This window comes from Glycine soja, chromosome 16, assembly GCF_004193775.1.
Source record: "Glycine soja cultivar W05 chromosome 16, ASM419377v2, whole genome shotgun sequence".
In the NCBI taxonomy this organism is placed as follows: domain Eukaryota; kingdom Viridiplantae; phylum Streptophyta; class Magnoliopsida; order Fabales; family Fabaceae; genus Glycine; species Glycine soja.
The window spans coordinates 33,833,189-33,859,674 of record NC_041017.1 but is presented as its reverse complement, the minus strand read 5'-3'; the positions used below and the strand labels follow the sequence as shown (position 1 = coordinate 33,859,674).

General features: G+C 31.8%; 4 protein-coding genes across 4 annotated transcripts; 1 reads left to right on the top strand and 3 right to left on the bottom strand.

The window, feature by feature from the left end:
• The first annotated feature begins 2,404 nt into the window (after positions 1–2,404).
• On the top strand, positions 2,405–6,241 carry LOC114390482 (receptor-like protein EIX1). Its single transcript, XM_028351221.1, has 2 exons — positions 2,405–5,681; positions 6,060–6,241. Exon 1 carries the CDS (start codon positions 2,610–2,612, stop codon positions 5,676–5,678), a length of 3,069 nt encoding a protein of 1,022 aa, XP_028207022.1. The 5' UTR covers positions 2,405–2,609; the 3' UTR covers positions 5,679–5,681; positions 6,060–6,241.
• A 6,715-nt stretch (positions 6,242–12,956) lies between these two features.
• LOC114389227 (receptor-like protein EIX2) lies at positions 12,957–17,280 on the bottom strand. Its single transcript, XM_028349856.1, has 2 exons — positions 13,959–17,280; positions 12,957–13,200 (listed from the first exon to the last, which is right to left on the bottom strand). The coding sequence occupies exon 1, from the start codon at positions 17,227–17,229 to the stop codon at positions 13,999–14,001; it is 3,231 nt and encodes a 1,076-aa protein (XP_028205657.1). The 5' UTR covers positions 17,230–17,280; the 3' UTR covers positions 12,957–13,200; positions 13,959–13,998.
• A 4,738-nt stretch (positions 17,281–22,018) lies between these two features.
• LOC114389228 (receptor-like protein EIX2) lies at positions 22,019–25,218 on the bottom strand. The gene is made up of 2 exons (XM_028349857.1): positions 23,094–25,218; positions 22,019–22,353 (listed from the first exon to the last, which is right to left on the bottom strand). Exon 1 carries the CDS (start codon positions 25,201–25,203, stop codon positions 23,131–23,133), a length of 2,073 nt encoding a protein of 690 aa, XP_028205658.1. The 5' UTR covers positions 25,204–25,218; the 3' UTR covers positions 22,019–22,353; positions 23,094–23,130.
• Positions 25,219–25,340: 122 nt separating this feature from the next.
• On the bottom strand, positions 25,341–26,486 carry LOC114390003 (receptor-like protein 34). Its single transcript, XM_028350695.1, has 2 exons — positions 25,806–26,486; positions 25,341–25,413 (listed from the first exon to the last, which is right to left on the bottom strand). The coding sequence occupies exons 1-2, from the start codon at positions 26,441–26,443 to the stop codon at positions 25,341–25,343; spliced, it is 711 nt and encodes a 236-aa protein (XP_028206496.1). The 5' UTR covers positions 26,444–26,486.

The following is a 26,486-nucleotide window of genomic DNA, read 5'->3' as shown; positions in this document are numbered from 1 at the left end:
TGCAAACAACCAAAACAAAGGTAAGGATAAAAAGAAAAATTATCCACCTTGTCAGCATTGCGGAAAATTGGGTCACCCACCATACAGATGTTGGAGGAGACCAGATGCAAAATGTTACAAGTGCAACCAGATAGAGCATGAAGTGGTGATCTGCGCCAACAAAAATCACAATGATGAGGGAGCTCAGATTGCTAATCAAGACAAGGAGGACCAACTGTTTGTGACCACATGCTTCTTGAGTAGTGAATCAAGTGAAAGTTGGTTGATTGATAGTGATTGTACGAACCACATGACATATGATAAGACTCTATTCAAGGATTTGAAGCCAACTAATGTCTCAAAGGTCAAAATTGGGAATGGTGGCTATATTCCTGTAAAAGGAAAAGGAACTGTTGCAATTTCAACGTGTTCAGGTATCAAATTAATATCAGATGTTCTTTATGTACCTAACATTGACCAAAACTTGCTAAGTGTAGGTCAATTGATTAAAAAGGGATTTAAAGTGTCCTTTGAACATCAACATTGCTTTATCTATGACATTGTTGGCCGGGAAGTTCTAAGGGTTAAAATGAAAGGTAAAAGCTTCTCATTTGATCCAGCAGAGGAGGAGCATACAACCTATTTCACTCAAGTCACACCCACGGAATTCTGGCACAAGAGACTTGGTCATTGTCATCTTGAAAGAATGCTAAACATGAAAAAAAGGAAATATGCAAAAGAAAATTTGAAGAAGTTTCAAATGGAGGAATGCAAATCTGTTAGCACACCAATGAATCAAAAGGTGAAGTTCAACAAGGAAGAAGGTGTTGATAACATTGATGAAGGATATTATGGGAGCTTGATTGGATGTCTAATGTATCTCACTACAACAAGGCCAAACATTCTATTTTCTCAAAAGAATAAAACTGGAATTTTTGTTGACAATCAAGTAGTCATTGCTATTGTAAACAATCCCGTGTGTCATGGGAAGACTAAACATTTCAATATCAAGGTTTATTATTTGATAAAGATGCAACAAAGTGGAGAAATTAACTTAATTTAATGCAAGTCTAAAGATCAATTGACTGACATGTTTACAAAGTCACTACCTATTAACAAACTTGAACTCTTAAGGCAAAGAATTGGAATTTGCAGTTCCAAAAGCAAGGAGGAGTGTTGAAGATATACTTTTGTAACTGCATAATATTTTATTTTTCAGTTTTTAAAATAGGATTTAGTAAATAAGTTGGTTTCCTATATTTTAGGGGTAGGTCAGTTTTAATGGATTAGCCTAGTCAATTAGTAATTCCTATCTTTAAGGAACAAGTTAGTTTTAATATTCTGTTTTGCTAATATCTTGTTATCTAATTAGTTTATCTTTTGTTATTTATTATATCGCTGCCGAGAACAATTTGAATTAGAATAGAATAATTCTATTTCCTCCGCATACGCATTGTCTCTCTTCTCTCCTCTATTTTTTATAATTTCCTCCACAACATATAAATTTTTGATCGGGTTGAATAAAAAGTTTAATCCAATTCAATTTAAGTCAACCGGCAAACACCCCTATAAATAACTTATTGGAATGAGTAAAATAAAATTTCTATATAGAAACTGAATGAGTAAAATACGAAATGGGTATGATATTGATGTGGCAGATGTCATGTCCTCTCTAATACGATTGGTAACATATAAACTTAACACTGTTGTGTTATATAAGTAGATGGAAGGTTTTTTTTATGAAGAAATTATAATTTTTTATTTTATGTAGGATTTTGATAAAAAAATAAATTTTAAGGTTTAAATCAATAGAAGTTATATTTTAACACGAATATAAAACGATTTAATTTTAGTTTTTATACCAAATTTTTCTTCAAATCCTAACTAGTACGTCCAAATATTCTTTTAAAATTTCTTTCATGCCATCTTTTTTTTTAATCCCTGTAGCATGTGTTTTTTAATTATTAAATCTTTATAAAAATGGCCTTTTCCTCTCATAAGTATTCTTATTAGAAAGATTTTTCATAAAGTATTTAAACATAGTTAATATACTAGTATGAATATATTATCCATTAAAGTTTCATTATAATTCAAGAACTTTTAAATCTAAAACCCACTTGTTAATTTAAAACCAAGAAATGCATAATAAAGAAGTAACTGTGTCTGCCATTTTCAACTCTATTCCTATTTTCTCATTTTGACAACTCTACCTTTGAAACTTTCTTGCTTGCTTTGACTTGGAACAGCGAACGAAAACAAAGGGCGAAGAAATTAAGCTGTGCTAACATTGAAGTTCCATTAGAATTCGATATCCTTTTTACATCTAAGATCTAATTGCTGCTTGATATATTAATTTAAAACCAAGAAATATATAATAAAGAAGTAATTGTGTTTCTCATATTCAACTCTATTCCATTTTCTCATTTTGACGACAAGAGTTTCCTTTAATTTTCTTTTCATTCAAATAACTCTACCTTTTGAAACTTTCTTGCTTTCTAGACTTGGAACAGCGAATGAAAACAAAGGGCGTAGAAATTGTGCCGTACAAGTATAGTAACTACTTAAATCTTGCTGCTCTGTGTTCAATACAGCACAACTGGTAAACCATAATTCATATCTGAAAAATCCTAATGGGTGGTTACTTTGTCAAAATCTTGTTTGCATTGTTAGTGTGCTTTTTGCATACTGAAATATCCATTCTTGGATTGAACTCTACATCGGAGATCTCACGTGTGAAATGCATTGAAAGTGAGAGACAAGCCCTCCTCAACTTCAAACGTGGCCTTGTAAATGACTCTGGCATGCTCTCTACATGGAGGGATGATGAAAATAACAGAGATTGTTGCAAATGGAAAGGCCTTCAATGCAATAATGAAACAGGTCACGTCTACATGCTTGATCTTCATGGTCACTACCCACAACGTTTGTCAGGTCTAATCAATATTTCTTCATTGATTGACTTGCAAAATATTGAATATTTGAATCTTAGCAATAATGATTTTGAAGGGAGTTACATCCCAAAATTTATGGGCTCGTTCACCAACTTAAAATATCTTGATCTATCATGGTCGAGGTTTGGTGGGAGAATTCCTTATGAATTGGGGAATCTCTCAAAGTTGGAGTATCTTGATCTTAAATGGAATTCTCTTGATGGAGCAATACCTTCTCAACTAGGGAAGCTTACAAGTTTACAGCATCTAGATCTAAGCCTAAATTCTCTTAGTGGAGAAATCCCTTCTGAAGTAGGGGTGCTTACAAGCTTACAGCATCTAGATCTAAGTGGAAATTATCTTCGCGGAGAAATCCCTTCTGAAGTAGAGAAGCTTACAAGCTTACGACACTTAGATCTAAGCTTCAATTCTTTTCGTGGAGAAATCCATTCTGAAGTAGGGATGCTTACAAGCTTGCAACATCTAGATCTGAGAGGAAATTCTCTTCTTGGAGAAATCCCTTCTGAAGTAGGGAAGCTTACAGCCTTACGATATCTAGATCTAAGTTATAATGTGGCTATTCATGGAGAGATCCCTTATCACTTTAAAAACCTCTCACAACTGCAATATCTTTGTCTTGGAGGACTTAATCTTTCCGGGCCAATACCTTTCCGGGTTGGGAATCTTCCTATCTTGCATACTCTTAGACTTGAAGGCAATTTTGATCTTAAAATTAACGATGCACAGTGGCTATCTTCTCTCTCTTTTTTAACAACTCTTGGCCTGACATCATTGCATAATCTTGGCTCCTCTCGTTACTGGCAACAAATGATCGGTGAGCTTATAACAAACTTGAGAGAGTTGAGTCTAGTTGATTGTAATCTCACTGATGAAAGTGTTGTGCTATCTGCTTCCCTTCAAAATTCTTCATCTCCTCTTGTGACCCTTAACCTTAATGATAACTCGTTAGAAGGTCCAATACCTAATCTTTCAAATTTTACATCTTTGAGGACATTACATCTTTCCAATAATCGGTTAACTGGAGAAATACCTAAAAGCATTGGGTTGCTACATGAGTTGGAGTCTCTTCACCTACAGGATAATTACTTCGAGGGTGATATCAATGAATGGCATCCCACAAATTTGTCCAAATTGGAGGAGTTAGACTTAACAGACAACTCGTTGTCTCTAAAGTTTGGTACTACATGGGTTCCACCTTTCCAATTATATAATTTGGGACTAGCTTCTTGCAAGTTGGGTCCTAGTTTCCCAAGTTGGCTCCAAAATCAAAGTCACTTGGTCTTTCTAGATATCTCTGATGCTGGGATTGATGACTTTGTGCCAGACTGGTTTTGGAACAAGTTACAGTCTATGAGTTTGATGAATATGTCTTACAACAGTCTCAAAGGTACAATTCCGAATTTACCGATCAAGCTTACTGATGACAATAAACTTATAGTTCTAAATTCAAATCAACTTGAAGGTGAAATTCCTGCTTTTTTATCCCACGCTTATGCATTAGATTTTTCCAACAATAAGATTTCAGGCTTAAACACATTCTTGTGTGGAAAAAGAGCAAGTACAAACCTACACACTTTGGACTTATCAAGTAATCGAATAATGGGACAACTGCCCAACTGTTGGGAACATCTAAATACATTAGAATTTCTTGATCTGAGCAATAATAAATTGTCAGGCAAGATTCCACAGTCCATGGGTACACTTGTTAATTTGGAAGCTTTGGTCTTAAGACACAACAATTTTATTGGAGACCTACCATTCACCTTGAAGAACTGCACTCGTTTAGATATACTAGACTTGAGTGAAAATTTGTTGTCTGGTCCAATACCGTCATGGATTGGACAAAGTTTACAACAATTACAAATCTTGAGCTTGCGTGTAAACCACTTTAATGGAAGTGTTCCTGTTCATCTCTGTTATTTGAGGCAAATTCATATCTTGGATCTTTCAAGAAATAACTTGTCAAAAGGAATTCCAACTTGTCTAAGGAACTTTACTGCGATGATGGAAAGCAGAGTAATCACAAGTCAAATTGTAAGGGGGCGAAGAATATCATCTAGATCAATCTCCCCTCTCATTTATGACTCTAATGTGTTATTGATGTGGAAAGGTCAGGATCATATGTATTGGAATCCAGAGAATCTTCTAAAGAGCATTGATCTCTCAAGTAATCATTTAACAGGTGAAGTACCAAAAGAGCTTGGATATTTACTTGGATTGGTATCTTTGAATTTATCAAGAAACAACTTACATGGACAAATTCCTTCTGAGATTGGGAATTTAAATTCGTTAGAATTTCTTGACTTATCAAGAAATCATATCTCCGGAAAAATTCCATCTACTCTTTCCAAAATTGACCGTCTTGCTGTCTTAGACTTATCAAACAACGATCTCAATGGAAGAATCCCTTGGGGAAGACAGTTGCAAACCTTTGATGGCTCTAGTTTTGAAGGAAATACGAATCTTTGTGGTCAACAACTTAACAAAAGTTGTCCTGGAGATAAGCCAATAGGGACGCCTGAAGGAGAAGCAGTTGCTGGTGAAGATGAAGATTCAATATTCTATGGAGCATTATATATGAGCTTGGGCCTAGGATTCTTCGCAGGCTTTTGGGGCTTATTAGGGCCAATACTACTTTGGCAACCATGGAGAATTGCTTACCTGAAATTCTTGAACAGACTCACAGACTATATACTTCTAATGGTGGAAGTGAACATGGCCAAGTGCCATATGTGGTTCAAAGGCTAGTAGGTACGTAATTCCAATAAGTTCACCCTTTGGAATTTCAGAGTGTTTACTAATAGTTACTTTCCTTCTGTTTCTTTAATTTGTGCCTTCACTAATAGTAGTTACTTTATCGAAAAAGATTATTACTATTTTTCTTCTTGTTAAAGAAATTGTTTAGATGCTGGTGCATGTTCTCTGTTTAGAGATTTTTTTTTCAATGATATGTCTAATGTTTGAAGTTTAAACCTCATGAAAAAATGCTTACTGCTATGCACATTTGTGTACTTGAATGGCTATATAGCTAGATTTCCACTTCATTTAATCTACTACGAAAACTCGTTGTCTAATTCTTCTCCATTTCCATTAATATATGTAATCTGATATGTAGCACGGAATTTGCAGTTTATGGCGTATTAGCTTCAAAATTTCAATCCGGGATGAAAGCTTCATGAATAGCTGAATGTGTACGATATGTACTATGTAGTATTGATGTTTGCTATGCAATGCAAAATAAGTGTTTGGAAAAACCTATTGATTTTGATTGTCTTTTTATTGTATAATCTCTTTTCAAGAATGCGAGATATCAAAATAATGTTTCTTGATCAGGCTAGTATGTCCGACTACTTATTTAAGCCAGCAAAATTTAAATACTCGCTTTACAACCTACAAAATAATGATTATAATTACATTAGCATTTCTCTTTAATTACACTGATTTGTTGGTAATTGAATAATTAAAAATGCTTTTGTTTTTATCATCAAAGTGTTCAGTGCAAATTAGAATATTATTACATCAACATGCTGGTGTCATAGCTGTCTATTGAGGTTCTCCTCGTCCTCTAAGGCTCTACCTTGATTCAGCTATACTTCTTATCAACAAAGGTGTGCAAATGAAGTTGGTCTAACATCCAGCTATCTTCACTTCATTTTATTTCTTGTCCAACCATTTTTAAGGTCTAATATCAAAGAGCTTATGAATTTTACGCATATTGTTACAGAAACTTTTGTCATACTATCCTTAGCTCCAAATAAAGAAAAAAAAAAGCTTTCTGTCATATATGATTCTTATTTTGTGGAAACAAAATATTGCTCTTTCCGGGAGGTTTACTTGCACTGGGAAAAATATAACAAAAAGAGTCAGCTCTAAAACATGATGTTAAAATTATGCAATTAAAGTGCTTGGCATCTACGTGATAGCCATTTCCAGAATATTTATTGATAAGACATGCAGAGTAGATTGGAAAAAGAGCATACAAAATCATCTTGATAACTGAATTTATTATTCACATGTAGATATCATAACCATTGTCTGTAACTGAGCAGATAAGAATTTTTTCTCTTTTAAATATAAAGAAGTCATCTCGTTTGAGTTAAAAACCAAGACAAGTTCAGAGAAGCGAAAATATAAAATAAAAACAGAAGTTGTAAAACATATAAGACATCACCGAAACTACTAGAACCCTCTAGAACAATATTTGATTGGACCTAACAACGAAATGTCACATCATGAACTTTTCAGCTGAATTTGAATAAAACAGAGCACCAAATCCTATTACTATAGAGCACACCTAAATTTTAATTAACTTTTCTCCCTTAACTCACGTGGATCAGAATATGTTATCATAGATTAAAATAAGAGTTGCCAAATTGTCAACAATCAATCTTGTTATTATTGTGAGGAAGAAATTCTCAACACAATGTAAACTTTTGCCCTATTATTGAGAGGAAGAAATTCTCAACACAAAAAGGTACTAAATAAGCAAAAATAAATTACAATCCCGAGAATCAATAGCTAGGCATTGCTATTTTGATAAGAACAGCAATAGCATCCTCCAAACCTTTGTTATATGCTGCATATTACAAAATTCTAGCAGTCATTAATACCATTTTGCATTATGCACGCTATTTCGTTCCCATTGCTGTTGTGGAAGTACTTTTGCTTCAGACATGGAATGAAAATTGATCAGGAATTTTGTTTTTTTGTGCCATCGATTGAGTTTGTATAAGTGAGGACATGTTGATCTTCTGACCAATTTTGTTTTCGAAATTATAATAATTACTAGTTCGCTATCTAAATTCATGGGAAATTGAAAATTGATTCCCAGGAAACTGTATTCTTGTTGTACATTACACTTCTCAGGTGTTCTTAGAAGTCCTCTTCCTACTGGTAAGCCGTATCATATTCACTCTCCCCTGCATTCTGATTTTTACTTATAAATAAGTTAATGTCTAAGAGCAGGGTTGAATGAGCAACAAAAAGGGGCTCACATACAAGTCTAGATCCTGTTTGGTTTGTGAACTAAAACTATGTTTTGGTTTTGCCTATCTCTTATGCTATTAAAATTATTCTAGAATCCACCTACAGTTTTTTTATTCAAAAATAAGTGTTGGAACTCTAAGATATGATATCAAGTTTACTTATGTAATTTGTTTGGTGACCTATTGTGGAAAATTTCTCTAGTATTTACTCTCTTGGATTTTTCAAAAAATTTGATATCAGAGTCAATGGTTTGACTTAGTGACTAGCTTAGACGAGTAAGATGGCGTTCATGGATTCATGGATATAGAGTTCTTTGCATCAAAAGTCTTTCTGACAGGTGAATTCATGCATGAATGTCAGGTAGCAGAGTTGCAGGTGTTGCAATAGTACAAGATACTAGAACATGTTGTGGCAATGGCTAGACAAGCCGGGGGCAGTAACGATTAAGCTCTAAGAGTCACCATTGAATATTCTTGAATTGAAAATGACTTCCGCTCGAGGAAAGGTTAATGTGTGGGAGAAACACAAAATGAGGGAAAGATTATTGAAGTACAAGTATGAGGAGAAGTCTCACATCAGATAGAAAAAAAAGTTGAGTATCATATAATAAGTGAGGAAAAAATCATAAACATAAGTCTTATGATTTTTTAGGTTAAAATATGATATAAAAATCACTTATATAGTTACTCAGGATAAAATATGGAGAGGAAAGACAATTGACTTGAGAGTTTTTTCTTAGCTTACACTCTCTGTGTCATTAACAATTGATAATTCTGTCTAGCATGCTATATTGTGAAGAAAATACTTCTCTCCTTATTTGTTCATTTAACATATTTCTTGGTGTCAAAATATTCTTTTATTGTATTTTTATATCCCTTAAAATAAATTTGCTTTTGGGATTTTCTCTTGGACCAGATACCATTCAAAGAATTTCAGATAATGTAAATGCACGGGGTTCTTTTTTATTTTTTTATTTTGTGGCATTTATCTCAATATTTGGTTGATATATTTGAAACTTGATAGCGATTAGCTGATGAATCAGTCAACGGACCCTAGTATGGAAAAAGTGAAGACAGAATTTTTCCACAAACTAATGTATCAGCGTGAGTTTCTTTTGATTTAAATATTTTTGTGGACGTGTTTTAATTTTCCTTTTTGATGTGATTGGCGGGCGAGCTTAATTTTCTAACCCATATTTTAAGGGTTGGCAGACTTGGAAAAGTATTGCTTGGATTTAACTGAACTGGCTGTTTATAAGTGTTTTGTTTTTAGAATCATATCACATATATGTAGTCTGTTGATGAAGTAGATAGTGATGGGAGCTTATGTTTTGGGCAGAAATTGTGTCCTCAAACTTTCATGTGATAAGACAAATTATCTTCAGAATTTTCACAATAATATTCTTCTATGCTATCATAAGAAGAAGAAAAAACCACCAATAACTTGTAAATGCATGTTCTCTTAAACAGGTGGTATTCTTCTAGACCAAAAAAAAAAGTGGTATTCTCTGTGTTCAATTATATCTTTTGGCTGGAATCTTCCGTGTTCATATGTTGGGGATTAAAATATTTAATAGGGATTAATTAACATGAACATATCCAGAAAATAAGTAGTGGAGGAGTAAAATAATAACAAGCTTAAACATACAAAATTATGTTAATTAATAAATTTCATAACTATATTTTATATAAAAAATTAATTAACCTGTATATATAATTTTTTTAAAAGAAAAATATGAGAGGGAAACCATTCTTGTTTCATTTGATACTGCCATGTTAATCAATCACGTCTAATAAATATTTTCTTATATGTTGTGATTTGATTTTTTTTCTTTAATTAAGACATGGTTTTTAAAAAATTACTCTTACAAAATCTTACCATTCTTCAAGAAAAAAATTAGAATTTAAAATTAAAAAAAATCTAATTATATAATTGTGTAATAAAATGATTTCGTATATTAATTACAGGTTCATGAAGATATACTTCATATTGTAGCAACATGTTGTAATAACTAAAATTTCATCAGATAATTCGACAAAAAAATGATGCTAAAAATTTAATAAATAAAAAATATAAATATGATTCTATTTTTACATTATCAAGGGAATTTGTGTAATGTCATTAAATGAGGTGCCCATAAAAGGTATTTGAGTTTGTCACTTTAACGAGCACCATGCTTAGAAAAAGTCTATGTAAAGTTAACACAAACAAGGCTTAAACATCATTTTGGCTACTATAAATTAGTGTGTTTTCTGCTTTAGTTTTTCAAAGTTTTTCTATTTTAGTGCTGGTCAAACTAAAAAAAAATATTTAGTCTTTATTATCAAGTAAAAATATTAATTGACGACATAACATAGAATTACATTAACTAAAAATATTAATTGACGACATAACATAGAATTACATTAACCGTTAATTAACTTATAAAGATTTTAACAATAAATAATATGTAATTATTTTTAGTAAATTATGTTTTTTTAAATTTCTCATCAGTTAATCTAACATCATCAATTATTTTAAACATATGAAAATGTAATAATTCAATTTACCAAAAAAATTACATATAATAGCATGTCAAACTATTCATATTGTCAAGAGGACAATGAACTACCAACATCACTCTTACATAATCAGTAACCTATTGATAGTTGATAGCAAACAATAAATTCAAATATTAAAATTACAAGCACTAAAATATATAAAAAAATCTTTATATATTAAAGTAAAAAAATCCTTAATTTTATAAGGACAAAAAACAATTATTTAAACCCACCAAAAATATGAAGTGTTATTTTGTCAAAGTAGGAGAAATGCAATACTAATTTATGTTTACACTAATGTTTTTGCACAATCTTTGCACTTGTCCCCAATAAATAAAAAAGTCCTTGCAGGTTAGAGTATTTCCAAGTCTTTCTAGGGTTGATATCATTATGTGAAAAGTCTACTAAGAACTAAGATGAATAAATATCATTTGTCATTTGACTAAAGCGCAGAAAATGCAAGCTTAATTAATTTGTCTTGATATAAAATTTCCACAAAGACTAATAATTTCAAAGTTTATACAATCGTTTTACTTTTAAATTTGGATGTGATTGTGTGTTTAATTTTTGAACCCATTAAAAGAGTTAGAAAACAAAAAAGACGACAATATCATCTTTTTATCATTATTTAAAAGTACTAATATATTTCAATACATGTGAAAATTTTTTAAAAATTATAGTTTATACGCTATTTATTTAAAATATTTATAATACAAAAATATCACTATTTCATACTCATACAATCAGTATGAATATAATAAACACTATAATTTGTCTAATTATTATTATATATATCATTATTATATAACAATAACATTTACAATATTCATATTCTATTACTAGACTCAAATAAAAATCAAATTCTCAACTATATTATTTATTGAAAGATTCTTTTAACTAATTTCCTGTAATATACTTATTGGTCTCGAAGCTCCACTCAATTTTATCAGGGACTAACAAACAACCATTAATTCATTATATTGTCATGTCTTTATAAATGTCTCTAATAATTTTATTTTTTAAGTGTGCAAAGCACGTCGACAAATTTACTATTCTTAATTGGATGTAAGTGTCACATATTAATTAATATTTTTAGGTAAAGACATATTCTGAATATTTTAAATGAGAGAAGCATACCGATGAGCCAAGATGATAGGACCCTTGATCAATGAAATAGCAAGTCAGATTCTGAATTTCTCTCAATCTAGCTTGTCGAACCCTTTCTATAACACTAGAAAATATACATTTAATGTCATTATTTTAACATCAATTTTATAAAAATGAATGTTAAAAAAATAGTAGCATAATTATAAATAAGTTGAGTTGATTAATATCCATTTTTTTGAAAAATCTTTTGGTTCAAACGTCTTCAGTAGGTGATTGAGGATAGTGTCTACTGTCTAGGAAACAAATATTGCTGCGTATACCACCATCAATTCCTCCATGTGGTCACATAAATAGCAACCTCAAAATCACCACGATCTCCTAAATTAGGGACTTCCAACATTGCATTTAGTTTTTAAATGTATTCATCTGGCTTTACCCGAAATCTCATTGAATATAGAGAAAAATATGAAGACTAGAGATGGAGAACACTATTTTAGGATTGAGAATCTCTTTAAATAAAACGAAAGAGAATAGAGAATACAAAAGATATAAGATGGATGGTGATGATAGAGTAATTGCTAACTAGTGATTAGAATTAAGGCATTTATTCCTAAATTAGGGAGACTTCGCCTAAAGCTGCAGAAAAAAGAAAAATTAGTATTGCAATAGATTTATTGTAAATACTTGTGGTGAACCTTCAACGAATCATGATCATGATTTGACAGGCTAAGCCCATGATGAACCATACGTGGTCCACTCCTATCTTGAAAAGGTAGTCGATCTCCAACAGATATTTTCAGTGATACCAGTGAGAATATGTACTAATTACTAATGATACCATTTATTGCAGACAGACTTCTTATAAAACTAGAAGTTTGATAGTTTACAACATTTAGAAAAGTGTATCAATTTAAATGGCAGAATACAAATAAAAAAATGAAAATTGCAAAAGAAATGGCAAAACTGCATGAAATGAAGTTGTGTTTTAGACTGCCTATGATCCTTTCACTTTTCTTACGAAAATAAGGACTAGATGATGGGATCTAATTGGCACTCTCATATTGGTGCAACGGAAGAGAGAGAATTTCAAATTAGCATTCATTGTGTGAATTTCATTTACAGATATACTCTTTTCTATTTTCGTGATAATTGAGATAAATAGATAAAATTTGATAAGTCCAGCAACCTAACACTAGCTTGATGCAATTTTTAATGCTCTACTTGCTACTTTTGGCAAAGCAAAAGTGCACGTACAGAAGGGGTCTAACACAAGGATGCAAATACACTGGTAGTAACTAGGAACAAATAGGGTATCTTGCATTCTTCTTCTCATGCACAAATTTGATTCACAGTTAAGTATAGCTGCACTAGGAGAATATAGTAGAAAGCATTGTTGAAGATGAATATGAAGTGGTGAAATTTTAGATATCACAGATCTAAGCACAATAATGAAAAACAAACAGCATTACAAATATATTATACAATAAATACAACAATAGCATACTAAGTTTCTGGAAACAAGATTTTGCAGTTCATTACTTAAATACAAAACATTGTAAACTCCTATACTAAAGAATTATCTCGCATTTGTAGCTGCCAACGATGGTTTCTTCTCTGATCAGAAGCGTGCAGCACATCTGCAACAATCAGCATTTTTTTGTACAACAATTAATGTGGTGGATTAATTACAAGATATAAACAGAATTATATTTTTTCATATAAAATTGAAAATTGAAGTATACATGCAGGGACCATGGCCCCCAAGTTTTTCACAAAGTGTATTTAAAATACCATGTTAAAAGAATTACGGTCCCCTTAAAATTTATGGAAACAAATATTGAAAAATAATACATGTCATCTTAGTTGACACTTAGGGAGATAAAAAGAAAAAAGAAAGAGAAGTGTATTTATAATAGGTAATATAATGTGATAATGTGATAGTAAAAAGTGAGATAAAAAGAAATTAAAGATAATAATAAAGTATTTGTAATGTGTAGGTGTACATTTATAATTATGGAAAATCATTTTAAAGAAATGCATGTATTTGTTTCTTCTATGAATGTATAATTAATATATTTGAAAGAGTTTATGTTTCTAATAATTAGGAATAAAAAAATGTATTTATTTATTTTCATATAAATGATAAAATTAATTAGATAGTAATGGTTTTATGCTTAATATAGTTGTATATTTTTTCTTTATAAAAAATATAAAAAAAATTACAAGTTAAATTTTAATTAGATTAAATTATTATTATTATTATTATTATTCTTGGCCTCCTCTAAGTGAAATACATATTGCTCTTTTTGATCAGTGAAGCAATTTCTTGATATATGTAAAATAAAACAAAGTCAGAACATAAACCATGAAATTGAAAAATAAATCTAGGACATACCTTTTTGCCTTGGAGCGTTCAGCAAAACTTCCCACCACATTCACCATAACCATACATATACATAGTCTGTTAACCTGTTCAGAAATCTGATGTAGGCAATTCTCCAAGGACGCCACAGTAGTAATGGCCCTAATAAGCCCCAAAATCCAGTGAAGTATCCAATCCCCAAGCTGATGTATAATCCCTCATAGAAAACTGAATCATCACCTTTGACTGGTGGTTCTTGATGCTCTTCTGTTGTCTGATCTCCATCCCCAGGACAAGTTTTGTTAAGTTGTTCGCCACAAAGATCAATGTTTCCTTCAAAACTAGAGGCTTCAAAGGTTTCAAAATGTCTTCCTGATGGGATTCTTCCAGAAAGAGAGTTGTGTGACAAGTCTAATTTTTGCAAATAATCAATTTCAGAAAGAGAAGAAGGAATTCTCCCAGAGATGTGATTTCTTGACAAGTCAAGTGATTCTAGTGAACTTAAATTCCCAATCTGAGAAGGAATTTCTCCACTCAAATTGTTTCTTGATAGATTCAAAGAAACTAACCCAAGCAAATATCCTACCTCCTTTGGTATTTCACCCATTAAATTGTTACTAGAAAGATCAATGCTCTTGAGCTCTAACTCTGGATTCTTGAACCCCCGTTCCACACCTTTCCACATCCATGTTATGTCAAGCGTATAACCTCCGAATGAGTAAACACCATAAATTTCAAAGTAAGTGTTATTATTCCAATATATATGAGACAGAGTGTCACTTGAGTTGATGCTCTGTTCAGACATTGCAGTCAAATTCTTTAAGCAAGTTGGAATTCCTCTTGACAAATTATTCCTTGAAAGATCCAACAATTGAATACGGTTCAAATAACAGAGATGAATGGGTAGATTTCCGGAGAGGTGATTTCCTCGCATGTTCAAGATTATCAATTGATGCATACTTTCTCCAATCCATGATGGTATTGGACCCGACAACATATTTTCACTCAGGTCCAGCATAAATAAACTGCTGCAATTCTTCAAAGAAGAAGGCAACTCACCCATTAAACCATTGTTTCGTAAAACCAAGGCTTCCATATTAACAAGGGCGCCCATGGACATAGGAATCTTCCCTGACAATTTATTGCTGCTTAAATCAAGGAACAGTAATTGCTTTACTGATTTCCAACAATCTGGCAGTTGCCCCTTTATTTGATTGTGTGACACATCTAAAGTGCCCAAATTTGAAGCTGTGCTTTGGTCACATAAGAATGAAAACAAATCTGAAAAATTATTTTCAGAGAGCATCAGCTGGGAAGCTTGTAGTAAAAATGACGGAATTTTACCCTCAAACTGATTTGAATTCAGAAGTATAGACGGTCTGAGAGGAAGCTTCAACGATATATTAGGAATTGAACCAATGAGATAATTGTGAGACATATTTAAGAATATCATATATTTCAAGTTATTCCAAAACAAGTCTGGTACAGAGTCATTAATCCCATTATCAGAAATATCAAGCTCATACAAAGATCTTTGAGTCTTGAGCCAACTAGGAAAAGTGGGGCCCAACTTGCAAGAACTGAGTCCCAAGTCTATTAATTGGAATGGAGGAACCCAACTCGGGACAAATTTCAGAGAAATCGAGTTTCCTGATAAGTACAAGTATTTTAATTTGGAAAAATTAGAAAGATGGGATTCAGTGATGTCACCCTCCAAAGAATTCCCATCCAAGTAGAGATCCTCCAACTCTGATAGCAAACCAATGCTTTTAGGTAACATGCCAGTCAACTTGTTATTTGAGAGGACTAAACTCCGCAATGCGCACATGTTACCAAAGAAAGATGGAATCTCGCCTTCCAGTTTGTTACCAGAGAGGTGTAGAACTTCAAGAGAGTTCATTACTTTCCCAAATCCATCTGGAATGGGACCTTCTAACATGTTATAATCAAGGACAAGGTTATGAAGATTGGTGGTAGAGTTAAAGAGCCAGTAAAATATAGTTGATGATTTCAACAGATTTGAGGAGAGATCAAGGGACACAAGAGAAGATGAAGAACGCATAATGAAAGAAGATGACATAAGAAAACTTCCATCCGTAAGACTACAATTTTGCAAATCAAGATTTTGAAGTTTTGAACTGAAGTTGAAACCACCTTGAAAGACTGATGATGTCATATTATTATAGGAAAGGTCAAGGATAACAAGAGCCGGAAAGTTTGGGCAGAGAGGAGATGACAAAACAATGTTATTATGACCAAGATAAAGCTCCTGAAGATTAAGGCTAAAGTTTGACAACAGTTGAAATGTTGAGGATGTGAGCTTATTTGAAGAAAGATCAAGGATGGTAAGAGCAGTGGAAAAGTTGGAAGGTGAATAAAACAGAGATTGAATATTTGTATCTGAAAGAGAACAACCAACTAGCCTCAACTCTCTTAAGTTTGGAATAAGCTTGCTGATCATTTGTAGCCAGTGATGAGAAGAGGAAAGGTTGTGTAGTGAACTTAGCCTAAGTTTTGTCAAGGAAGAAAGATTAGTCAACCACTCTGCATCCTTAGATTTCACATCAAATTTGCCACCAAGTCCAAGAGTGTGCAACAAACAAAGATTCCCAATCTGGATAGGGAGTGCTCCCGAGAATGAATTCCCCCCCGCAAGATCAAGATACCTCAACTGTGAGAGATTTCCAAGTTGATAAGGGAGTTCCCCATCGAGATCATTATAACTTAGATCAAGATATTGTAAATGTGTAAGGTTTCCAAGTTGATAAGGGATTTGTCCATGGAGATAAAAATTGTTACCTAGATCAAGAGACAGTAAATGTGTAAGCTTTCCAATATCAGAAGGAATAGTCCCAACAAATGCACAATAAGAGAGATTGAGATATCTTAAGTTGGTGAACGAGCCCATGTGTTCTGGGATATAACTCCATGGAAAAGTATTATAGCTGAGATCCAAGTGTTCAATATTTTCAAGGGCAATCAATGAAGAGATATTGATTGCACCTATCAAAAATTGTGTATCCTGACCACGGAGATGAAGCGTCTCAACATGACCAGTATGATTGTTGCATTGAATGCCTTTCCATTTGCAACAGTCTCTGTTACTGTCATCGTCACTCCATGTAGAGAGAATGCCATAGCGATCTATGAGGCCATGTTTGAAGTTGAGGAGTGCTTGTCTCTCAGTCTCAATGCACTTAATTTCTGTGCTATTGGGAAGGCTGTTGAATCCAAGAATGGATACTGCAGCATGCAATAAAAGCAGCAAAAGTGCATAAAATAGTTTCAGAGAATAACAACTCATTATGAAATGACTAAGAGTAAAACAAAGATGGGTTACTGTGATCAGTTTTCTCTTAAATGGTGAAGTATGAAAGATGGAGCCTGCGGCAGGATTTATATAGCTGATAGTATGGCTAGATGACAGAGTTGTGTTAATTCTCGTTCACTTATGGAAGACAACAAAATAAAATAAGGATATTTTCTCTTAAAAAAAACTTTATTTTAAAAATTAAAATACAAAGACTCCGTATACGAGGCTTATATATTTTAACTTCCTTTATTACACTCAGGTGATAAGCAATTTAAACTTACCATTCTTCATGGAAAAATATAGAATTTATAATAAAAAATCAATAATTATATAATTGTGTAATCAAATTATTTTAGCACACCAAAAAATATGATGTGTTATTTTGCCCAAGTACAAGAAATGCAAGATTAATTTGTGTTTACATGAATGTTTTGTGTAGACTAACAGTTTTAAGTCTTTGCACTTGTCCCAAGAAATAAAAAAATCTTTGAACTTGTTTTTAAATTCACAAATGCATACGTTAGTTTTGAAAACAATTATTGCTCATTATATTTTTGCTGATATGAAACAACTCACTAAAATGAAAATCGGGAACAATGATGATAGTATGACCATACGAATAAGTTGCTAATTCTTGTTCAAAGACAAGAAAACAAACTAAGTTTTTCAAATGTAAATTTTTAGAATAAAAAAAAAATATGACGACGAAAAACATAGTATGGCTAAATGACAGACTTGTTAATTCTCGTTCACTTACCGAAGACAACAAAATAAGAAAGTTTTCTCTTAAAAAAACACTTTATTTTAAAAATTAAAATACGAAGACTCCATATACGAGGCTTATATATTTTAAATTCCTTTATTACACTCAGGTGATAAGCAATTTATAATAAAAAAATTCAAATAATTATATAATTGTCTAATAAAATTATCTCATATATTAATTACAGGTTCATCAAGCTCTACTTCATACTGTACCAGGAAGTTGTAACAACTAAAATTTCATCAGATAATTCGACAAAAAAATGATGTTACAAATTTTAATAAATAAAAAATATTACTATGAGAGTGTCACATCAGAAAGAAAAGAAAAAATTGAATATCATATAATAAGTGAATAAGTATGGAGAAAATCATAAACATGAGCCTTATAATTTTTTAGATTAAAATGTGATGTAAAAATCATTTATATAATTACTCGGGATAAAATATTGAGAGAAAAGACAAATAAAATATTGAGAGAAAAGACAATTAACTTGAGAGTCTTTTTCTTAGCTTACACCTGTGTGATAATTCTGTCTGGCATGCTAAATTGTGAAGAAAAATACTTCTCTCCTTATTTGTTCATTTTACATATTTCCTGGTGTCAAAATATTCTTTTTATTGTATTTTTATATCCTTTAAAATAAATTTGCTTTTGGAATTTTCTCTTGGACCAGATACCATTCAAAGAATTTCAGATAATGTAAATGCACGGGGTTCTTTTTTATTTTTGATTTTGTGGCATTTATCTCAATATTTGGTTGATATATTTGAAACTTGATAGCGATTAGCTGATGTATCAGCCAACGGACCCAAGTATGGAAAAAGAATACCGTGAAGACAGAATTTTTCCACAAACTAATGTATCAGCATGAGTTTCCTTTAATTTTCTTTTGATTTAAATATTTTTGTGGGCGTGTTTTAATTTTCCTTTTTGATGTGATTGGCGAGCTTAATTTTCTAACCCATATTTTAAGGGTTGGCAGACTTGGAAAACAATTGCTTGGATTTAACTTAACTGGCTGTTTATACATGTTTTCTTTTTAGAATCATATCACATATATGTAGTCTGTTGATGAAGTAGATAGTGGGAGCTTATGTTTTTGGCAGAAATTGTGTCCTCAAACTTTCATGTGATAAGACAAATTAACTTCTGAATTTTCACAAGAATATTCTTCTATGCTATCATAAGAAGAAGAAAAAACCACCAATAACTTGTAGATGCATGTTCTCTTAAACAGGTGGTATTCTTCTAGACCAAAAAAAAAAGAAGGTGGTATTCTATGTGTTCAATTATATCTTTTGGCTGGAATCTTCCGTGTTCATATGTTGGGGATTAAAATATTTAATAGGGATTAATTAACATGAACATATCCAGAAAATAAGTAGTGGAGGAGTAAAATAATAACAAGCTTAAACATACAAAATTATGTTAATTAATAAATTTCATAACTATATTTTATATAAACAAATTAATTAACCTGTATATATAATTTTTTTAAAAGAAAAATATGAGAGGGAAATCATTCCTGTTTCGTTTGATACTGCCATGTTAATCAATCACGTCTAATAAATATTTTCTTATATGTTGTGATTTGATTTTTTTTTCTTTAATTAAATGGCTTTTAAAAAATTACTCTTACAAAATCTTACCATTCTTCAAGAAAAAAAATTAGAATTTAAAATAAAAAAATAAATAATTATATAATTGTGTAATAAAATGATTTTGTATATTAATTACAGGTTCATGAAGATATACTTCATATTGTAGCAGCATGTTGTAATAACTAAAATTTCATTAGATAATTTGACAAAAAAAATGATGTTAAAAATTTAATAAATAAAAAATATAAATATGATTCTATTTTTACATTATCAAGGGAATTTTTGTAATGTCATTAAATATGAGGTGCCCATAAAAGGTATTTGAGTTTGTCACTTTAACGAGCACCATGCTTAGAAAAAGTCTATGTAAAATTAACACAAACAAGGCTTAAACATCATTTTGGCTACTATAAATTAGTGTGTTTTCTGCTTTAGTTTTTCAAAGTTTTTTATTTTAGTCCTAGTCAAACTTAAAAAAAACATTTAATCTGTCAAGTAAAAATATTAATTGACGACATAACATGAAATTACATTAACCGTTAATTAACTTATAAAGATTTTAACAGTAAATAATATGTAATTATTTTTAGTAAATTATATTTTTTTTTTAATTTCTCATAAGTTGATCTAACATCATCAATTATTTTAAATATATGAAAAAGTAATAATTCAATTTACCAAAAAATTTACATATAATAGCATGTCAAACTATTGATATTGTCGACAGGCCAATGAACTACCAACATCACTCTTACATAATCAGTAACCTATTGATAGTTGATAGCAAACAATAAATTCAAATATTAAAATTACAAGCACTAAAATATATATAAAAAATATTTATATATTAAAGTGCAAAAAAAATTCTTAATTTTATAGGGAAAAAACAATTATTTAAACCCACCAAAAATATGATGTGTTATTTTGTCAAAATACGAGAAATGCAATACTAATTTATCTTTACACTAATGTTTTTGCACAATCTTTGGTCCCCAATAAATAAAAAAGTCCTTGCACGTTAGAATATTTCCAAGTCTTTCTTGGGTTGACATCATACTCTGAAAAGTCTACTAAGAACTAAGATGAATAAATATCATTTGTCATTTGGTTAAAGCGTAGAAAATGCAAGCTTAATTAATTTGTCTTGATATAAAATTTCCACAAAGACTAATAATTTCAAAGTCTATACAGTCGTATTACTTTTAAATTTGGATGTGATTGTGTGTTTAATTTTCTAACCCATTAAAAGAGTTAGAAAACAAAGAAGAGGACAATATCATCTTTTTTTATCATTATTTTAAAGTACTAATATATTTCAATACATGTGAAAAATTTTAAAAAATTATAGTTTATACGCTATTTATTTAAAACATAATCTTTATATTATAATACAAAAATATCACTATTTCATACTCATACAATCAGTATGAATATAATAAACACTATAATTTGTCTAATTATTATTATATATATCATTATTATATAACAATAACATTTACAATATTCGTATTCTATTACTATTAGACTCAAATAAAAATCAAATTCTCAACTATATTATTTATTGAGAGATTCTTTTAACTAATTTCATGTAATATACTTATTGGTCTTCAAGCTCCACTCAATTTTATCAGGGACTAACAAACAACCATTAATTCATTATATTGTCTTTATAAATATTTCTAATAATTTTATTTTTCAAGTGTGCAAAGCACTTCCACAAATTTACTATTCTTAGTTGGGTGTAAGTGTCACATATTAATTAATATTTTTAGGTAAAGACATATTCTGAATATTTTGAATGAGAGAGGCATATCGATGAGCCAAGATGATAGGACCCTTGATCAATGAAATAGCATGAGGAGAATGAGTGTAGCAGATTCTGAATTTCTCTCAATCTAGCTTGTCGAACCCTTTATATAACACTAGAAAATATACATTTAATGTTGTTATTTTAACATCAATTTTATAAAAATGAATGTTAAAAAAATAGTAGCATAATTAAAAACAAGTTGAGTTTATTAATATCGATTTTTTCGAAAAATCTTTTGGTTCAAACGTCTTCAGTTTTATCGACAAAGGAAGCTAACTATTAGTTGGGGCCCACATAGAGTCTTGGTCTTGGTGAAATACTTACTCTGTCAAAGGACTAGATGATGGGATCTAATTGGCACTCTCATATTGGTGCAACGGAAGAGAGAGAATTTCAAATTAGCATTCATTGTGTGAATTTCATTTACAGATATACTCTTTTCTATTTTCGTGATAATTGAGATAAATAGATAAAATTTGATAAGTCCAGCAACCTAACACTAGCTTGATGCAATTTTTAATGCTCTACTTGCTACTTTTGGCAAAGCAAAAGTGCATGTACAGAAGGGGTCTAACACAAGGATGCAAATACACTGGTAGTAACTAGGAACAAATAGGGTATCTTGCATTCTTCTTCTCATGCACAAATTTGATTCACAGTTAAGTATAGCTGCACTAGGAGAATATAGTAGAAAGCATTGTTGAAGATGAATATGAAGTGGTGAAATTTTAGATATCACAGATCTAAGCACAATAATGAAAAACAAACAGCATTACAAATACAATAAATACAACAATAGCATACTAACTTTCTGGAAACAAGATTTTGCAGTTCATTACTTAAATACAAAACATTGTAAACTCCTATATTAAAGAAATTATCTCGCATTTGTAGCTGCCAACAATGGTTTCTTCTCTGATCAGAAGTCTGCAGCACATCTGCAACAATCAGCATTTTTTTTTACAACAATTAATGTGCTGGATTAATTACAAGATATAAACAGAATTATATTTTTTCATATAAAATTGAAAATGGAAGTATACATGCAGGGACCATGGCCCCCAAGTTTTTCACAAAGTGTATTTAAAATACCATGTTAAAAGAATTACGGTCCCCTTAAAATTTATGAAAAAAAATATTGAAAAATAATACATGTCATCTTAGTTGACACTTAGGGCGACAAAAAGAAAAAAGAAAGAGAAGTGTATGTATAATAGGTAATATAATGTGATAGTAAAATGTGAGATAAAAAGAAATTAAAGATAATAATAAAATATTTGTAATGTGTAAGTGCACATTTATAATTATGGAAAATCATTTTAAAAAATGCATCTATTTGTTTCTTCCATAAATGTCTAATTAATATATTTGAAAGAGTTTATGTTTCTAGTATTTAGGAATAAAAAAATTATTTATTTATTTTCATATAAATGATAAAATTAATTAGATAGTAATGTTTTTATGCTTAATATAGTTGTATATTTTTTCTTTGTAAAAAATTTTAAAAAAATTACAAGTTAAATAATAATTAGATTAAATTATTATTATTATTCTTGGCCTCCTCTAAGTGAAATCCATATTGCTCTTTTTGATCCAGTGAAGCAATTTCTTGATATATGTAAAATAAGACTAAGTCAGAACATAAACCATGAAATTGACAAATAAATCTAGAACATACCTTTTTGCCTTGGAGCGATCAGCAACAATTCCCACATTCACAATAAGCATACATATACATAGTCTGTTAATCTGTTCTGAAACCTCATGTAAGCAATTCTCCAAGGACGCCACAGTAGTAATGGCCCTAATAAGCCCCAAAATCCAGTGAAGTATCCAATCCCCAAGCTCATGTATAATCCCTCATAGAAAACTGAATCATCACCTTTGACTGCTGTTTCTTGATGCTCTTCTGTTGTCTGATCTCCATCCCCAGGACAAGTTTTGTTAAGTTGTTCGCCACAAAGATCAATGTTTCCTTCAAAACTAGAGGCTTCAAAGGTTTCAAAATGTCTTCCTGATGGGATTCTTCCAGAAAGAGAGTTGTGTGACAAGTCTAATTTTTGCAAATAATCAATTTCAGAAAGAGAAGAAGGAATTCTCCCAGAGATGTGATTTCTTGACAAGTCAAGTGATTCTAGTGACCTTAAATTCCCAATCCGAGAAGGAATTTCTCCACTCAAATTGTTTCTTGATAGATTCAAAGAAACTAACCCAAGCAAATATCCGACCTCCTTTGGTATTTCACCGGTTAAATGGTTACTGGAAAGATCAATGCTCTTGAGCTTTAACTCTGGATTCTTGAACCCCTGTTCCACACCTTTCCACATCCATGTTATGTCAAGCGTATAACCTCCCCAAAAGTAACCATAAATATCATAGTAAGTGCTATTATACCAATATATACGAGACATAGTGTCACTTGAGTTGATGCTCTGTTCAGACATTGCAGTGAAATTCTTTAAGCATGATGGAATTCTTCTTGACAAATTATTCCTTGAAAGATCCAACAATTGAATACGGTTCAAATAACAGAGATGAATGGGTAGATTTCCAGAGAGGTGATTTCCTCGCATGTTCAGGATTATCAATTGCTGCATACTTTCTCCAATCCATGATGGTATTGGACCCGACAACATATTTTCACTCAGGTCCAGCATAAATAAACTGCTGCAATTCTTCAAAGAAGAAGGTAACTCACCCATTAAACCATTGTTTCGTAAAACCAAGGCTTCCATATTAACAAGGGCGCCCATGGACATAGGAATCTTCCCTGACAATTTATTGCTGCTTAAATCAAGGAACAGTAATTGCTTTACTGATTTCCAACAATCTGGCAGTTGCCCATTTATTTGATTGCGTGACAAATCTAAAGTGGCCAAATTTGAAGCTGTGCTTTGGTCACATAAGAATGAAAACAAATCTGAAAAATTATTTTCAGAGAGCATCAGCTCGGAAGCTTGTAGTAAAAATGACGGAATTTTACCCTCAAACTGATTGGAATTCAGAAGTATAGGCGGTCTGTTAGGAAGCTTCAATGATATATTAGGAATTGCACTAATGATATAATTGTGAGACATATTTAAGAATCTCATATTTTGCAAGTTATTCCAAAACCAGTCTGGTACAGAGTCATTAATCCCGTTATCAGAAATATCAAGCATATACAAAGAACTTTGAGTCTTGAGCCAACTAGGAAAAGTGGGGCCCAACTTGCAAGATCTGATTCCCAATGATTCTAATTGGAATGGAGGAACCCAACTCGGGACAAATTTCAGAGACAACGAGCTCTCTGATAAGTACAATTTTTTTAATTTGGAAAAATTAGAAAGATGGGATTCAGTGACGTCACCCTCCAAAGAATTCCCAGCCAAGTTAAGATACTCCAACTCAGATAGCAATCCAATGCTTTTAGGTAACATGCCAGTCAACCGGTTACAAGATAAGTACAAACTCTTAAATATGTCTCTGTTGCACCATGATGAATTTCGGAAGAAGCTAGAAAATTCACCGTTCAACTTGTTATTTGAGAGGTCTAAACTCTGCAATGCGCACATGTTACCAAAGAAAGATGGAATCTCGCCTTGCAGTTTGTTATCGGATAGGTAAAGAACTTCAAGAGAGTTCATTACTTTCCCAAATCCATCTGGAATGGGACCTTCTAACATGTTATAACCAAGGTCAAGGTTATGAAGATTGGTGGTAGAGTTAAAGAGCCAGTAAAATATAGTTGATGATTTCAACAGATTTGAGGAGAGATCAAGGGATACAAGAGAAGATGAAGAACGCATAATGAAAGAAGATGACATAAGAAAACTTCGATCCGTAAGACTACAATTTTGCAAATCAAGATTTTGAAGTTTTGAACTGAAGTTGAAACCACCTTGAAAGACTGATGATGTCATATAATTATAGGAAAGGTCAAGGATCACAAGAGAGGGCAGAGAGGAGATGACAAAACAATGTTATTATGACCAAGATAAAGCTCCTGAAGATTAAGGCTAAAGTTTGACAACAGTTGAAATGTTGAGGATGTGAGCTTATTTGAAGAAAGATCAAGGATGGTAAGAGCAGTGGAAAAGTTGGAAGGTGAATAAAACAGAGATTGAATATTTGTATCTGAAAGAGAACAACCAACTAGCCTCAACTCTCTTAAGTTTGGAATAAGCTTGCTGATCATTTGTAGCCAGTGATGAGAAGAGGAAAGGTTGTGTAGTGAACTTAGCCTAAGTTTTGTCAAGGAAGAAAGATTAGTCAACCACTCTGCATCCTTAGATTTCACATCAAATTTGCCACCAAGTCCAAGAGTGAGCAACAAAGGAAGATTCCCAACTTTGAAAGGAAATGCTCCCGAAAATGAATTCCCCCCCCCCCCCACGCAAGATCAAGATACCTCAACTGTGAGTGATTTACAAGTTGATAAGGGAGTTCCCCATCGAGATCATTATAACTTAGATCAAGATATTGTAAATGTGTAAGGTTTCCAAGTTGATAAGGGATTTGTCCATGGAGATAGCTATTGCCACCTAGATCAAGAGACAGTAAATGTGTAAGCTTTCCAATATCAGAAGGAATAATCCCAATAAAATAACAATCAGAGAGATTGAGATATCTTAAGTTGGTGAACGAGCCCATGAGTTCTGGGATATGACTCACTTCAAAATCATTATAGCTGAGATCCAAGTGTTCAATATTTTCAAGGGCAATCAATGAAGAGATATTGATTGCACCACTCAAATATTGTCTACCATGACCACGGAGATGAAGCATCTCAACATGACCAGTTTGATTGTTGCATTGAATGCCTTTCCATTTGCAACAGTCTCCGTTATTGCCATCGTCCCTCCATGTAGACAGCATGCCAGAGTCATCTTTGAGGCCATGTTTGAAGTTTAGGAGTGCTTGTCTCTCAGTCTCAATGCACTTAATTTCTGCGCTATTGGGAAGGCTGTTGAATCCAAGAATGGATCCAGCAGCATGCAATAAAAGCAGCAAAAGTGCATAAAATAGTTTCAGAGAATAACAACTCATTATGAAATGACTAAGAGTAAAACAAAGATCGGTTACTGTGATC